Consider the following 17,750-nt stretch of genomic DNA (forward strand, 5'->3'; position numbering starts at 1 on the left):
CTATTATCAAAACGGCTTCAGGAAGTCAGAAAGTAAGGTACCATGCCCGGATACATGCTTTTCCAGAGTTCAACAAAAACTATGAAATTACTTTCATGTTATTTGATTTCCACGATTACTTTTACGGATTTTTAGGATTATCAGACTAAATAAACATGCACCTGAATATAGATCTTGTAAATAAGAGACTGATAGGAAATCATGTTGAAATTTCTTTCAAATTCAGACAGTCTACAGTTACAAGTTTTTCTTTCTCTGTTAACCCACAAGAAAGAGTACTTAAATATCTGCCTGTCACAGTTCCTGAAGGTGAAATTCTTACCCTTGAAGGAACACTTAGTAATCTTTTTATTCTGCAAATATTGACAACTTCAAAAAATGGTTACGCCCTTATGGAAGTACAAAACGCCACCGATAGAACAATATCAGTGAAATTGATACAACCGCTTCCTGTAGGTAGCTTTCAATCCTCTACCATTGAAATGTATTCTTACGAAACTTTCGAAAATACAGGGATGCCTCACTCAAATTGGCAACGGAAATTAATATCGCTGACTTGATACGTACAGACCACATGAACAAGGAGAAAACAAATGCTTTACTGAAACTCTGTGAAGAATTTTCAGATGTATTTTTGAAACCTGGAGATAAATTAACATACACCTCCAAGGTCAAACACAAAATCAAGACCACAGACGAAATACTCATATATACCAGACCATACAGGTATCCATACGTTCATGAGAGCAAAGTTCAGCATCAAATAAAAGAAATAAAAGACATGCTTGAAAAAAATATAATACGACCAAGCTGTAGTCCTTGGTCTTCCCCGGTCTGGATAGTACCAAAAAAGATGGATTCTTCCGGGAAGCCAAAATGGCGTGTGGTAGTCGATTATCGAAAATAATGATGAAACCATTAGTGATCGTTACCCACTCCCAAACATAAACGACATTTTAGATGAACTGGGACGAGATCAGTACTTTAGTACCCTCGATTTGGCAAGTAGTTTTCATCAAATCGAGATGGCCGAAAATTTAATCCAAAAAACGGATTTCAATGTAGAGCACGGACACTGCGAGTATCTGAGACATCCGTCTGGCCTTAAGAACGGTCCATCAAGTCTTCAGTGTGTATTAGACGAGGTTCTGAAAGACCTACAAAATAAGGTATGCATGATTTACATGGACGACATAATTATTTTCAGCACTGGACTCCAGGAACACATCCAAAACTTAAAATTGGTCTTCTCTAAATTACGAGAGGCACAATTTAAGATCCAACTGGATAAATCGGAGTTTCTCAGAAAAGAGGTAGAATGTTTGGATCATGTTGTTACGCTCGAAGGCATAAAACCAAACCCAAAGAAAATCAGAGCTGTTCAAAATTTTCCAATCCCAAAAACACAACGGGAAATAAAGTCATTCCTAGAACTATTGGGATACTATCGAAAATTTATAAACAACTTTGCAAAACTAACAAAACCTCTCACAAGTTGTCTTGAAAAGAACGTAAAAGTTGGACACACTAAAGAATTTATCAAATGTTTCAATACTTGTACTTCAATACTTGTTACGCTTCTCGAACACTTGACCCACCTGAAATTAATTACTCAACTATCGAAAAAGAACTTCTTTCGATTATATGGAGTTGTAAATATTTTAGACCATACCTTTTTGGCAGAAAATTTACAATTTATTCAGACCACAAACCCCTTCAGTGGCTTTTCTCACTGAAGGAACCCAATTCAAGACTTGTGCGATGGCGTTTGAAATTAGAGGAATTTGACTATGTTGTAAAATATAAAAAAGGAAAATGCAACCAAGCAGCGGATGCTCTCTCCAGAAATCCTTGTACAAATGACTTCAATGCTATCAAAACACTTTCAGTTCAAAATAATCCTGGGGACATAAACGAACTTATCAACAACTATTTGAATAACGATAATATTCCAGTCTTAGACGACGACGTTCTCAATGGCGTCCTGGAACCGCAAGAACGGAAAAAACAAATTAACATATTATCTGACATTCAAATTGTTTCCCCCAAATTAAATAAAATCGAAAAAACATCGGACTCACAAACCGTTTACACTTCTCTCGAAGACCTTGTCTTTCAAATCCCTATTTCAGAAAGACCAGTTAATACATATGAAAATCAAATAATTGTAGCGATTGGTGACATAGACAAACTTGAAAGTAGAATAGAGAAAGTATTCAAGAATTTGCGGTCTTATGTTACCATACCCTCTAAAATTCTAAGCGAGAATATCGTTAAACTCCTTAAAGAATATATCGATCCAAAGCAAACATTTGCCTTCCATGAATATTACTAGAGTTTTTTCCCAACACCAAATCGTTATTTTTAACACAGATTAACAGATTGAAAACAGTTCAAAACTTCCTCTTTGAAGATGATCACTTGGTGATCGAAACACGTGTCGAGGTGTTAGAAATAACGATTTGGTGTTGGAAAAAAACTCCAGTAATATTCATTACTACACCAAAGGTTCCAAACAGTGCATCATAAATTTGCCTTCCATTTTCAAAACCCAGCAGTCTCACAAATGTTCAATACAACAATCCAAAATTTACTCTAGAATTCTTCATTCAAAATTGTTCATTGTCCAACATTCTTGGAGGATGTAGAAACATTGAACGAACAAAAAAGAAACTTAAATGTTATCACATTAAGAAAACCTGTTATAGAGGTATAAATGAAATGAGGACATCCCTCAGTTCACGATTTTATTGGCCAAAAATGGCAGAAGATATACAAAATTATATCTGACGAACTACATTAGTTTTCAGGGAATAGTTTCACAAATAACCCTTGACTGCCAAAATATCATTAATTTTATCGATAATTTAGAAGATGCTATCATATTAGCGAAGTTAAATACCTTACATGATTCGATAATACCTAGTTCTGAACTGAAAGAAATAATAAATCATTCAAGCAACATCTACTCTCATTCAAAAATTCCAAAATTTGAAAGTATGTTAACATATTATCAATTTTTCGGTGCAAAAGTAACTTTTTCAAATGACAGAATAATTTTCGCAATACACGTTCCTATTGTCGGAAACGAAGTTCTTACATTTTTCCACCTTTATCCTATCATCCAAAATCGCAGTATTCTTATCCCAAAATACCCATATTTGGCACGAGCAAAATACAATATCCAGTTCGAAGATAGTCCATGCCCAGTATTAAAGAAAACGTATTATTGTCCAGAAGATTACTTTTTTGGAGACCAATGCACATCCCAGCTAATCGAAGGCAAAGTCGCCGATAATTGTCAGCCTCTTCCAATCAATGTGGCAGAGTCGTGTTGTAGATAAACAACAAAAATGAATTTGAGCCACATTATATTTATATATTTTTGATTCGATGTTTCTATGGTTGTATGTTGATATATATTATCAAGTTCAGTTGTTATATTTTACTAGAAATAAAAATTATAAAAAGTTACCATAAAGTTCTCATCATAAATTAAAGTATCTTCAAACAGGTTATGGGCCCAGGCACGTTTCAATAAAACTGGCATATATAAGTAAAACTGTTGTTGATATGGATGTGACAAAATTCAACATAGTCAGGCTGAATAGCAATAATTACCAAATATGGAAATACAAGGTTGAAATGCTTCTACTGAAAGAAGAACTATGGAGCATAGTCACTCAAAACCCACCTGAACAAAAGAACAGTGATTGGGATGCAAAAGATGGTAAAGCGAGAGCTACAATTGGTTTACTAATCGAAGATTCACAAGTGATACATGTTAAGAATTGTAAAAGAGCCAAAGAAGCTTGGGAGAATTTAAGGAAACAATATGAAAAACCCACTCTCACCAATAAAGTTTTTCTGCTGAAGCGGTTATGTAAAACAACATTACCTGAAAATGGTGACATGGAAAAGCACATAGCTAATATGATGAGCATTATCGATCAGTTAGTCACATTGGGAGAAAATCTAGCAGAGAATCTACAAGTAACATTACTTTTATGCAGTTAGTGATACAGCTCAAGCTCATGAATGGTATATAGACACTGGAGCAAGTAGTCATATGACAAACAATAAGGATTTTTTCAAGCATTTCAAGGATTCGCTGAGTGAAGTTGAATTAGCCGACTGTAGAAAAGTTCGTTTTTATGGTGTAGGAACTGGACAGTTAACTTGTATTCTGGATGACAATAAGAAAACAGAAATCACAGTGAAGGACACCCTTTACGTACCCGAGCTCGGTACAAGTTTACTTTCGGTCAAGAAATTAACACTTCTTGGATTCGAAGTCGAATTTGATAGGCAGCATTGTTTCATCAAATCAAATAATACAGTTGTTGCTCAAGGAACGCTGGTTAGTAATTTATATAAACTAAATCAGTACAATTCAGCAATGACTGTATGGGAAGGCTGTAATGACGGCTGCATTCATTTATGGCACAAAGGGTTTGGCCACCGTGATTCTACCATTATACGAGAAATTACAAATAAAAACATGGTGAATGGAATGAAAATCAAAAATTGTGGACGTTTATTGACATGTGAAACTTGCATTAAAGGTAAACTGTCAAGAAAATCATTCCCAAAGAAATCTTTGACAAAATCTACCAAAGTATTGAATTTGGTGCATACTGATGTTTGTGGTCCCATGCGTAGGTACTATTACTCCTGGAGGAAGGAAGTATATACTCACCTTCATAGACGATTATAGTAGATATTCCATTATTTATCTTCTCAGTCAGAAATCCGAAGTAGCAGAGAAACTTCAAGATTACGTCAGAATGGTCGAAAATAAATTCGATAGAAAACCAAAAATCATCAGATCTGACAGAGGAGGCGAGTATATGAACACAGAAGTTAGGAATTTCCTGAAAAATGAAGGTATAGAAATGCAACTCACGGCGCCATATTCAAGTCAACAGAATGGTGTAGCTGAACGAAAGAATAGATATTTAACAGAGATGGTCAGGTGCATGTTGATTGATGCTGATCTACCAAATACTTATTGGGGCGAAGCAACCATGACAGCAAATTTACTTTAAAATTTGGTTCTGACAAGGTCAACCAATAGGATCCCCTTTGAAGTATGGCACGGAAAGAAACCAAATGTAAATCACATCAAAACCTTTGGCAGTATTGTTTATGCACATATTCCTAAAGAAAAACGCCATAAATTAGGTGAAAAGGCAAATAAATTCGTATTAGTTGGTTACAAAGCTGGTTCCAAAGCATATAGACTTCTTGACAGAACCACTGGAAAAGTCACCATTAGCAGAGATGTACATGTTTTAGAAGAAGCTCATAGAACTAAGAATAGAAGTGATTGTGAATGTCAAAATGACAACAGTGAAGTTGAAATATCATTTTGTCGAAAATCTACAACTTCTGATGGAATTATTCATGTAAACGCCGAATTTCCAACAGAAAATATTGAAGAATACTCTGCAGAAATGACTGATGAAGAGACTGGTATCCAGAAAGTTGAAGAAAGTGTAACCTCGAAAGAAAGTAATGCGGAAATCCAAGATGAAGTTCACGGTTTGAGAAGATCACAAAGAATAAATAAAGGTGTTTCAGCCAAGAAATATTCTGAAGAATTTTCAGTGAAAAACATTCAAACCGAGCCAAAGTGTAGAAATGAAGCTCTACAGAGGAGAGATGCGAACAAATGGATCGAGGCTATGGACGAAGAAATACGTTCCATGAAAGATAATAATACTTGGACATTGACTGAATTACCACCAAATAAAATGGCAATTGAAAGCAAATGGATTTTTAAATTAAAAACCGATAATCAAGGCAATATATCCAGATATAAAGCAACGATTTTTGCTCAGGGTTTTTCTTAAAAATATGGTCATGATTAAGACGAAGTTTTTGCTCCATATCAAACACACAACATTTCGTCTTCTCTTTGCTGGGAGGAAGAAAATGCAACCAATCCACAAACTTAACAACTCCAAAAACAACAGTACCATTTTTGGCTTTTTTGTAGGAGTTACTATCACAATAATTGTCCTGATATTGGCAGCCTTTAAGAAAAATTGGATTGAAAGAAATAGCCCATGTGCTTTCAGTGGTTTTTTGCCTATTCAATGTAATTTAATTATTTCATTCAACCTTATTATGCATATTTTTTTGGACGTGGAAATTCTCGTGTCTCCCAACTTTCAAATGTGAAATAATCAAATTCAGTAGGTAACAATTATTTTAGCTTTCATCCAAGCTGACAGCGCTTATCCGAATAGTCTACAAAAGAATCAATAAACAGCCCATTCAATTTTTATTAATAAGCCCCAACATTTTCAATCAACCGCGCTCAATAGTCAAAGTTATATTTAGGAAAAATTAATATCTCTGTCATTTATATTATCAGTTCAAGAAAAAGTACAAGTCGTATAATTTGTTTTTCATCCACATCAATATTATATTGCAATGAAATCTAGAATGCCGAAAATATTTTAAGATGTATTTCTATTCAATAGTACAAAAATTATCGAATAATTTTGTACTTACAGTAGGTATCATTCCAATTTCTTGCCCCAAAAATAAAAATTTCTTCTTGTTATCTTTGATTGCATCCTGTATAATTTTCACCTGTACCGCTACCACAGAGAGCACTTCGATAGATATGCGGTTAAATTCGTCGAAGCATCCCCAACAACCTGTCTGTGCTAATCCTTTGTAAATATTCCCTATGGACTTATAGTCCATCTGCTCCGAACAATTGAATACGTACACCATCATTCCCAGTGCTTTACCCAAATCCTTGGTAGTTTCTGTCTTACCAGTGCCGGCCGGACCTGCGGGGGCACCTCCCATTATCAAGTGGAGGCTCTGTGTCAACGTTATGTAACACCTTGGAAAAAATGGAAAATCAGTCAGTTTCGAGTGCAATGTGAGCTGTGCAATATTATTATCAACAACAATGGATCACTGTAATTTGATAAGAAATCAATATATTAGTTATCCATTTTCTAGAGTTGGGTTCATCTTGAAAACTCTTCTGATTTTGTCATTACTGATTTCGATATCACTAACCAAAACTGAGGTTCCAACGTTATTTATATAAGAATATCCACTATTGAACACATTTATTTGATAATAAAAATTTTTGATTCAATCTTCATGCTATAGGCGTGAAAATTGAATCACACTTTGACAAGTGTAGATAAGTTTAGCGATGAGGTTTTTATATCTCAATTTCGAAATGTTCAATGATCAAATAGAACTATGCAGCTCTCCACTTTTGAATTTGTGAATTTTGACAACTAGTTCAGGATCCATTGGTACCTGACAAAAATCCACAAGTAGATTCTAGGGGATCAATAGTTGGTTATTGCGAGATTATCATCATTATTATCCTTTCTTTCAATGAAACCGTTTATTATGAAATTTTTTTCTCACTTATTTTTTTGTACTGGTAGAATATGAATATTGGCACTCAATAATATCCATATATGCAAAAACTATGGGAGTATGATAATGATAATGAACAGAAAATTTGAAGTCTTGATTGCAGTAACCATAGAAGTTTAATCGGGATGAATAATCACTCGTGCCTGAATATAGGTAACTAAACAAGACTAGTTTTCACTATAAAAGTTCGAATAGAAGAGAAAGAGTACGCCTCAAATCGAAGAGAAGCAAAAAACTGTTTCTGAAGAAATTTTTTTTCCAAGAAATGTATTCGCCTCGAAAACATTTCTATGATGGATAAATCATAAATTGAACACTGGTGATAGTCAATCAGTTGAAAGAGCTCAAAATAGGCTTCCATTTGCAAAACGAGTTGTCGAAGAGGTGGAGGGTCCTTGATTATTATAGTTGTATAATGATGTATAAACTATATATGATTCAATGACATCACTGAGAAAGGTAATCCATTGCCATAGTTATTGAATCAAAACAGTTCTACGCTGAAACTATACAGAAATTGGCATGATCACAATGTATTCCGAAGATAAAGAAGATACTGCTCTTTCTGTTGTTTGTAGAAGTATCAATCCAGTCCAATCGTTCCATTGAAATATCACGATCACGTAATGAAGGAAGTATTTGAAATAATAAAATGAATCACACTTCACTGAAATGAGAAGCTAAACGGAAAATAATGTTGGCTGCATTTGTCTCCGACTGCAGCCAAAAATTGATGGTGGTGAGCCTGGTTTTCTGAATAATACGATAAAAAAATTTAAGGAAGTAACAATACACTGCATAATGTTTTACACTACTATAGCATACCAAACCTAGATATCTTAATAAAACAATTCAAAATATTATTGTAAATAAAACTATCTTGAGTTTCTTCATCAACTTGACTTGATAGAATTGGTTTTTCACAGAGCATAAGGCTAAACATGAAAAATTAAATACCTACAATAACTATGGAACACCCTTTACATTCTGGGCTGAATGTATTTACCTCATTTGAATCAAATCGCATAGTCTTGTTTCCATCATAATATTGATCTCTGAACAAATAACTGTTAGATGTAAGTGATTCTAAGAATCGTCAATATGAATATATGAATATACAGGGTGGGGCACCCCATATGACACGGTCCTTATGAACCAAACCAATGATTTTTTTCGGGAATTTCACAATTTGCTTATATGTATATAGATCAAGGCTTTGTGTCTTTGTTGATCTGGCCAAAGCTTTTGATACGGTTTCACATAAGAAATTGATAAATGTAATGGAAAACATCGTTTTCAGAGGGACATCGCTGAAATTATTTAAAAGATATCACTCTGATACGAAACAGTACGTTAAAATAAATGAAACACTTAGTTCTTAGTCTACCATAGAATATGGAGTCCCCCAAAGAACGGTATGTGGCCTCTCCTATTTAATATCTACTTATGTTCAGGGTCAATTCAGAAGGTACTATTATTAGTTTCGCTGATGATACAGCCGTACTATATCGCGCTGATACTTGGAAAGAATTGAAGGACAAGGTTGATGGAAATTTTTCAAATGAAATGAATAAAAACACTTTAGTCTGAATACCACTGGTAGATTTCATTAATACGACCGGTTTCGGGTCGATATTATTCAGTTTCCAATTGTACCTTGCATTTTCGTAAAAAAGGTAATTACTCGAGAACGGTTTCTGTTAGGTACATAATACCTTATATGAAATCATATTATTTTTTCTTGGCCTATTCAAAAGTGTAAAGAAATACAGGCTGTACCATTTAAAAAACACAACTTTGATATGTCACAGTTTTCTGAGCCACCCTGGTACTCCAAAATAATTTCCTTTTGCAGCCTTGATAAACATATAATGGAATGGAGATATTCCCCAAAGAATCAATGGTTTGATTTACAGAGTCCGTGTCGTGCGGACTACCCAACCTTGTATATTAGTGGTTTCCTTGAAAGAGTTAGAAAAAATCCGCACCTGTCAGTGAGTGGAGTTATCACCAATCGCGGTGTATTTCCCAAATACTCATAAGAATATCGAAATTGAGCATCGCAAATATTCGCGAAGCAATCTTTCTCTTTTTCATCCCATCTATGCCGCAACTGACTCTGCCATTGGAACGCCTGGGAATTTTCAACTTTCACCAAAATCATTTTGGCCACTACATCTCTGGAATGGACGTCGATCGTACAAATGGTCATGATTTTTTGTCGTTCTCCCGCTGTCAGGTCGCCTAGGAGGAGATTGATTAGTGCGTTCAACTGATTGATTTGCTTTTTCTGGTAATCCTTCAGTGCGTTTTCATAGCCCTCTTCGAGTCTTCCGAATGCCAGATTCACTTCAGTTGTCCACCAAATTTGCGTACCTTGACAAAATTGAACTTTCATAAAAAAGTACGGAAATCAAATAAAAGCTGTTCATTCCTTCATGAACAAGTACACTTTTTACAAAAATATTGGTAGCAGTATTCCCACCATTCAAGAAAAATTGATTGTTCTTGGTTAATATACAGGGCTATTCAAATTCGTTTCTGTACATGGGGATTTCGTAAACGATGAGAGATAGAGTGTCGATTAAATTGTGGCAAAGTTGTGTATTTTAGAGATCTATTCAATGATGTAAAGAAATCGAATGTAGCTCTTTTGGTTCTGGAGATATACAGGAAAAACAAAAAAATCCTAAATTATATTTTTGCCTATATCTTCTTTATTCGTAGACATATTGAAAATCTGTCCACATTTTGCTATTGGCACTTGATGTGGGCTCTCAGAATATATCTTTTATACAGGGTGTCATCTGACTTGGGTCACCCCCATCTTTGAATTTTTAAATACGGACAAGTATTTTTTGTTGTAGTTTTTGGATCGTAGACGTTTACTTTATACTGAGAAATTCATTTCAATTTTATATTTCGGGATGTTTCGGTAATATTCGATTATAATTGTGTGAATTATTCCCTTTTAAATTACGGCCCTAAAATTTGGTTGACTGAGTTGAATAAAAACACAATAGCAACTTTCACGTCTCCCTATGTATCGTAGAGTTTTTCGAGTGTTTTTTTTTTCATTTTTAGGTACCTATTCGTATTTTTTCCATTGCTCTGAGCGTTTTCTACAATGAACTTCGAATAAGAAAATTCTTTATGATTATTTGAAACATATCTATATCAAAAATATATTAAATGTATTTCAATGAGCAGAAAATATATTGATAGCAATAATAACATTCGAAACGAACACTATAATTGTAATGAAAATTGAAATGAAGTAATTTATATAGGTACCCAAAAAAATTATTGAAGCAATAAATGTTCGAATTGGAATCGTTCCATTTAGCGACATTTTCAAACTCGGTTTTTCATATTATTTATTGCCCTTAATACACTTATTTGCTGCATTGTTCCGAAATCATTCAAAATCCTCAATATCGAGTCTTTCACATCTTCCATCTCTCTGCCAGCGTAAATCCTATTTTTCAATGTCCCCCATAGAAAATAGTCCAAAATAGTAAAATCTGGTAATCTTGCAGACCATCTTATTGTCCCATTATTTGTATCGAAATGGAAGGACTCCAATTCGAACATTTATTGCACAATTAATTTTTTTGTGTATATAAATTACTTACTTCATTTCAATTTTCATTATAATTATAGTGTTCGTTTCGAATGTTATAATTGCTACCATTTTTTTTCTGCTCATCAAAACTAATATAATATATTTTTGTTGTAGATAATCATAAAAGGTTTTTTCATTCGAAGTTCATTGTAGAAAACGCTCTGAGCAATGGAAAATATATGAATAGGTATCTAAAAATTAAAAAAGAATCTCGAAAAACTCGGTACATAGGGAGCCGTGAAAGTTGCTATTGTGTTTTTATTCAAGTCAGTCAACCAATTTCCAGGGCCGTAATTTGAAAGGGAATAATTCACACAATTATAATCGAATATTACCGAAAAATCCAGAAATATAAAATTTAATTTAATTTCTCAGTATGAAGTGAACGTCTACGATCCAAAAACTACAACAAAAAATACAGGTCCGTATTTAAAAATTCAAAGATGGGGGTGGCCCAAGTCAGAAGACACCCTGTATAAAAGATTCATAGATATATTCTGAGAGCCCACATCAAGTGCCAATAGCAAAATATGGACAGATTTTCAATGTGTCTGCGAATAAAGGAGATATAGGCAAAAAAATAATTTGGGATTTTTTAGGTTTTCCTGTATATCTCCAGAACCAAAAGAGCTGTATTTGATTTCTTTACATCATTGAATAGGTCTCTAAAATACGCAACTCTGCCATAATTTAACCAAAATTTGACTAATTTCTCGTATAAGGAAAGAAAACTTTCGCATATAGTCAGTGGGCATACTTGAAGACTGGCTATAATTCAAATTATCTAAGAACAATTCATTCAGGCCAGTCTCATCTCCCTACACAGTAGGTTAATGGACTGACACCTATCAGAAAACAACTACTCCCCTGGCTAATACCACGAAGGGCGTTGGATTATACGAGGAATTGGGCAAATTTTGGATATGCAGTTGGTTACCTCGTTCACAGGAGGATGGGGCGACGACAAACCTGTTGTTTGTTGTATGCTTCAGCTTAGTTTGAGAAATGATACTCTGACGGAATTCGATTTTCAATTATCGGAAATTATCGACTTTATGTTGATGTTATACACTACCTTGCACTGACGAGTGGCCAAACAGCCCGAAACCGGTCTGCAAGTGTGTTCCAATAATTGAAAATCTATTGCAGCAGTTGTATCGCCAACAGCATATGCAGGAATAACTTCTGCGAAGAATCCTACACTGACACCTGTCGAATATAATCCAACGCCCTTCGTGGTATTAGCCAGGAGAGTAGTTGTTTTCTGATAGGTGTCAGTCCATTAACCTACTGTGTAGGGAGATGAGACTGGCCTGAACGAATTGTTCTTAGATAATTTGATTTCTAGCCAGTCTTCAAGTATGCCCACTGACTATATGCGCCCACTGACTATATATATATATATATATATATATATATATATATATATATATATATATATATATATATATATATATATATATATATATATACACTGTGTATCGAAACTCAAAATAATTTTGGTTTTTTTTTCAAAAATGGAACTTATTATATTTTTTCATATTTGAAAATATGGGGTTGTAAATGTTAAGAGTATCTGAAGGTTCCAAAGTTGTCACGAAAATAGTTTGGTGAAACATATCATTGAAAGATACAAATTAATTGAGCATCAACTGGCAAATTTTTTCTGACAAGGAGAAAAATCTCGCGTAATATTTGAAAGATCCAGCCGCAAACTACAAAAGAAGTCAGATCTTTGGCGTTTCAGTATGCTGACAAAAATAAAATGAGAATGCTCTCATCGTGCAAGACAAACGATATGGCTTCCCAAGATTGGGTTAGTGATATTTTGGTTATCCTCGAAAAATTTCTCCCAAATGCGATAACCCCATCCAATCTCCAAACTGGTTTTGGGTATCAAAAATGTACGCTTTCCCAGAAAGCGAAAGAAACAAATCAAAAACTCGGTACTTATGACTTGACTATCGACCAAATCAATTCAGATAACACCTGCATTATAATAAATAGTAACAATCCAAAACTCAGGGTACATTTTGATAACTTAAGACACCCTATTGTTCCAGAACAATCTGCTGGACCCTCGAGACAGTCGAACCCTCAACAATAACCACAACAAAAATAACCGAAAATCCGGGACTATACTGCCTCAAAAACTTGGCACAGCACAAAATATCATAGATTATTGGACCTTCATCAGAGTCTTTGACCTCCGTGACCTGATTTAAGAATTTCAATTGATAAAGGATATTATCAGTCATATAAACTCCGGTTTTCCTAAACATGGTCCTAATTCTAGCAAGGATATGAAAAACTACCTTCACATAATGGATCAGCAACTACAAGAAATCGAAACTAAATTGACGCAATTGTTTCCCACACTAATATTGACTCGGATGAAACGAGGACTGATCAATTGCAAAATATCTCCTACCATTTGAATGAAGCTGTTCTTCCGTATATTCTAAACAGAGAAAACATAATTATTTTCGAAAAAATAACAACTATTGAAGCATACCAGAAAGAAACAAAAATAGTATTCATTTTGAAAGTTCCAGTCGTCGAACCGAACGACTATACCTATTATCACCTCTACTCTCTTCCTATTGAGACCAAACCAAAGCTATACCAAATTATCGTCCCAGAAAACAATTTTTTTTTTCTAACGAACCATGTCAAGAAGCCATTCCAGGTGAGGCTTTGTGTACCCTACCAGAGGCAAGCCCAGGGGACGCACAATCTCCATGTGAACTGCATCTCATCTGATTCACGCAAACATATGAAAATTGGCATCCAGAACCCATAAAACTACGTGACAAGAAAATTCAGAAGATAAATTCCAACCAGTGGATCGCAATATTTCCAAATGAAACAACGGCCTCGTCAGACTGTAACAACGAAGAAGAAACGTCATCCCTCAAAGGGACCTATGTGATCGAAATTCCAGAAACTTGTGAACTAAAACTAGACACCACCATTCTACAAACCCACAAGAACCCTTATATCGAAACAAAAGTCTTAAAAGTACCTCATCTGGATATCAAACCCGAGAGAACCTATTGAAAAACATTGAGGGGACACCTCCATTCCTACTCGAATCACTGAATCTTGACGACTTGAAGAGTCTCCAAAATCAAATGGACCATGTACGGGACAAACTTCAAGAGAAAAAACCCATCGTTTCGTCAGGTATTAGTTTGTGGACAATATTCCTGTACATCGCTATGATCTGTCTCGCAACATATTTGATCTCAGTTCAACTAATGAAGAAACTTGGACCGCATAGAAGAACCAGACAGGATCCCGATACAGAAAATTGGTGCATACCTATTGAAGATCTTAGGATTAGAAAAAAAGTTTGATAAATCAACCCTAATTTTTAAACAACGTGGTGTATGAAATCAGGTTTCATAATAATAAATTGGCAACACACACAATGCTCATCACGGGTAAAGTCACAATCGACATTATGTAATCGGGAACTCGTGTCCAAACAATATCTACTGTGAACTTGTGGTGAGTAATTGACAGATACCCCAATGAACCATATATTTATATTGATAATTCAACCGAATCACAATCTGCTGCTGAACACTTCACCCGAACTATTAGAACATATCCTTCTGTCCAAACGAAAAATGATTATAGAGCAACAAAATGGTAATTAATCACCCTCATAATCTGTAACATCTAATTCATATAAATGCTCAGAGATGGATAGAAAATAGGTTTCCAAAGTATTGGCCAGCTTGTTTCCGAATATTTTCGGAAAAAAAGTATTCCAAGTGTATTTCAATAGATCTGAAGGATCTCTAGAAACGAATCTGTCGTACATGCCATATTATCATGCCAGCTATAATCATATCGACCAACACTGGAAAACTCATGAGACGATATACATTTTGTATGAAATCAGGTGAAGTATAGTTTGAACATAATCTGTTGAGTTTGTGGAATTTTTGTATTGAATTCTAATCAATGATAATTCAGAAACATTCGATTGAAAATAGCTGCTTAGAGCATTCTGACTATGAAAAATATTGTATTCCTATATTACCAATAAGAGGGGCACTTTAGTAAAGTGAAGAGTACCATTTGGAAAAAATGATGATAGTTCCATAGAAACTCCAATAGTTGCAACGATTCAGAAAACAAAATCGAAAGGGCATTTCAACATCTTTCAACATCACCTTTTCTATGTGTAATACATAGAACTGCGTTTTGTTTTTTCTTTTTAATTTCATGAATTCTCAACAACTCTGATTATTGCTTAAAGTTATTTGTTGGCAACGTTGATTATTTTTGTGTGTATTATGTAGATGATGTTCTCGTATGTAGGTATGTATATGTTTCCATTATTGTTCCACTAAAAACATTGCATGTTTTCGTGAAGTAGTCAATAATTTCTACTGGTTTTTGAGTGTACGGTCTTTCAGCTTGTATATAATTTTTCATTGTGAAAGAAGTAATTAATATCATTTGTATCATATTTTATTGTCCTAACATTTCCTTATATGTCTCATTTGTATAGTATAGTTTTCAAGTGATTTGGTTCAATATAATATTGTATATGAAAAACTATGACAAAATGTTTCTGCATTCGCAACGATCGATATGTGTGGGCCTTAAACTTCTAGAATATATAAAATCTATTGTATTTATACTTATTGCTCACCACAAAGGGCGGGTTGAGCAGGATAATCATAAATCCACGCCTCTCTTGGTTTCTCGTCGTAAGTGATGACAGCTTCACCAAACAGTTGATGAAGAGTAGCCCTCATTGCATCAATAATTCTATTCAACCAAGCTTCAACTTTTCCACCACAGTCGCAAATGTTTACAAAATTCACCACCTCTTCATTTTCCTTAGAAATCATCGCCTTAGCTTTCTTTGTGTTACGTCCACCCTCTTGAATGAATATCAGTTTAGCCAGAGAGTCGAAGAGTTTTGTCAAATGTCTCTGTATCAAATCTGGTTGATTTCCATTCGACAAGATATCCAGAAGGTCAGCAGATGAGACGAAATAAAATCTAGGAAAGGCAAGTCGCTTGGTTTCCAAATAGTCATTCAAAGCCTTCTCACAAAGCGTCAAGTCGCTCAATATGCTTTCCAATTTTTCATACAATCCTGGTTTATTAGTAGCTTTCACGATGTTGGGTGTTTTCAACATTTCGTTGAGGACCTCCTTGAAGTCTTTATCTATCCTATCAAACCTTTTTGAATCCTCTGGAAGTTGACTCCTGATGTCTTCGGATCCGATGAAGATGCTCTCGAGATACATCCATTTCCTCTGGACTTCGAAGTATACTTGTATCACTTGGTCAGCATTGGACAATTTTTTCTGCCATTCAGAAACCTCCCCCAGGAAGAAGTCTATAAACTTTGAAGTCATCATATTCTGGAGAGCTACTTGATTCTCTTCTAGAGTTTCTATTATTTCTTCGCTGACCACCAAAAGTCGAAGTTTGGTTCTTTCATGCACGTCCGTACCAAATTCCATTGTATTCCATGTAGCATTCAGTTCCTTCAAAACTTTCTCCATTGCCATTTCTTTGACAGATTTATCGACAATGTTCTTCACTTCGTCTTCATATTCGTGAAGATTGAGATCTAGAAGATCGCTTAGTGTTGTTTCGTCGCTCATCACGAAACGGACCTGATGAAGGAAAAGGTGAGGTTAGGGACAGAAACTCCTATTTTTATATACATTTTATTGTAGTGTTGAACTCAAAGCTCGTGCAGCAAATTCGGCAGGAGGTGTTATTTTTATAAAACTATATCCCTAGAGAGTATTACTCATGAAAATGTGTGTGGTATTTTTGAAATGTTAGGCGCATGCTACTCGGGCAGTGTGTATACTACTCACTGTATAGTAAGGGGGTAACCGTTCCGCAACCTGAGAAAGTAGAAAAATGAAGTGAACCAGACGAAAGTTCAATGTAATTCATATATTTCAAAGATTGATTAAGAAATCCTTTTATGCAAGATTCGAGAATGCAATCATAAACTAGAACATCAACTTTCGATCTGAGATGTGAATGGGCTTTATAATAAATTAAAACAGACTTTTGTTCTTTTTGTGCACACTCTTAACAGCACCTCTTCTTCTGACCATCAACTCTGGACTGGACTGCGGTTGAGTAACGTATATTTTGAATTTCACGAATCCTCACACAAACATTCAAGAACGTCATATCAGGTAATTTAATGAGTCATTCTAATGAATCATGTTTGGATGATTGTCATGTGGGCACTTGGGAACCAGCCTAATGAAGAGGTATCTCATCTTGCTGAAACGTTATATCTGTTGAAAACTAATTTGGTTTGTTGATGGTCCAACAAACCGAGAGGCATGCAGACGTGGTCCCATAGAAGGACCCACAAGATCGCCTGATATGACGCCTATAGATGTTTTTGAGAAGATATCATTTTGAGTGCATATAAAAAGAAGTGCTTGCAACGAAATCACCCCAGGATTATTTCATTATGTAGTAAATGAATTGATGAACAGACTTCGTTTGGAATGGAATGATTTGGAATGAATTTCCAACACAGTTTTTTTGTAAAATTATTGTATGTTTTCAGATCCTTGAAATTAATGTTAAACTACTAATTACTCGGAAACAGCCTATTCGAATTCCAAAAATAAAAAAGTGTTGAATAGACAATTGAAATATCTATTGAAAAAGGTATCACAACATC

General features: G+C 34.8%; 1 protein-coding gene across 1 annotated transcript in view; it reads right to left on the reverse strand.

Annotated features, from left to right (window-relative positions):
* Positions 1 to 17,750, reverse strand: part of LOC111512972 (dynein beta chain, ciliary) — a 194,739-nt gene that overhangs the window by 109,078 nt on the left and 67,911 nt on the right. Inside the window, exons 6-8 of the mRNA XM_074176036.1 lie at positions 15,723 to 16,704; positions 9,414 to 9,801; positions 6,523 to 6,865 (exon numbers count right to left, since the gene is read on the reverse strand). Coding sequence (XP_074032137.1) covers positions 6,523 to 6,865; positions 9,414 to 9,801; positions 15,723 to 16,704 — 1,713 coding nt within the window. The remainder of the gene's footprint in view (positions 1 to 6,522; positions 6,866 to 9,413; positions 9,802 to 15,722; positions 16,705 to 17,750) is intronic.

Source organism: Leptinotarsa decemlineata, unplaced genomic scaffold (genome assembly GCF_025532065.1).
Source record: "Leptinotarsa decemlineata unplaced genomic scaffold, Ldec_3_MD MMD2_tig00001393_RagTag_RagTag, whole genome shotgun sequence".
Lineage (NCBI taxonomy): Eukaryota > Metazoa > Arthropoda > Insecta > Coleoptera > Chrysomelidae > Leptinotarsa > Leptinotarsa decemlineata.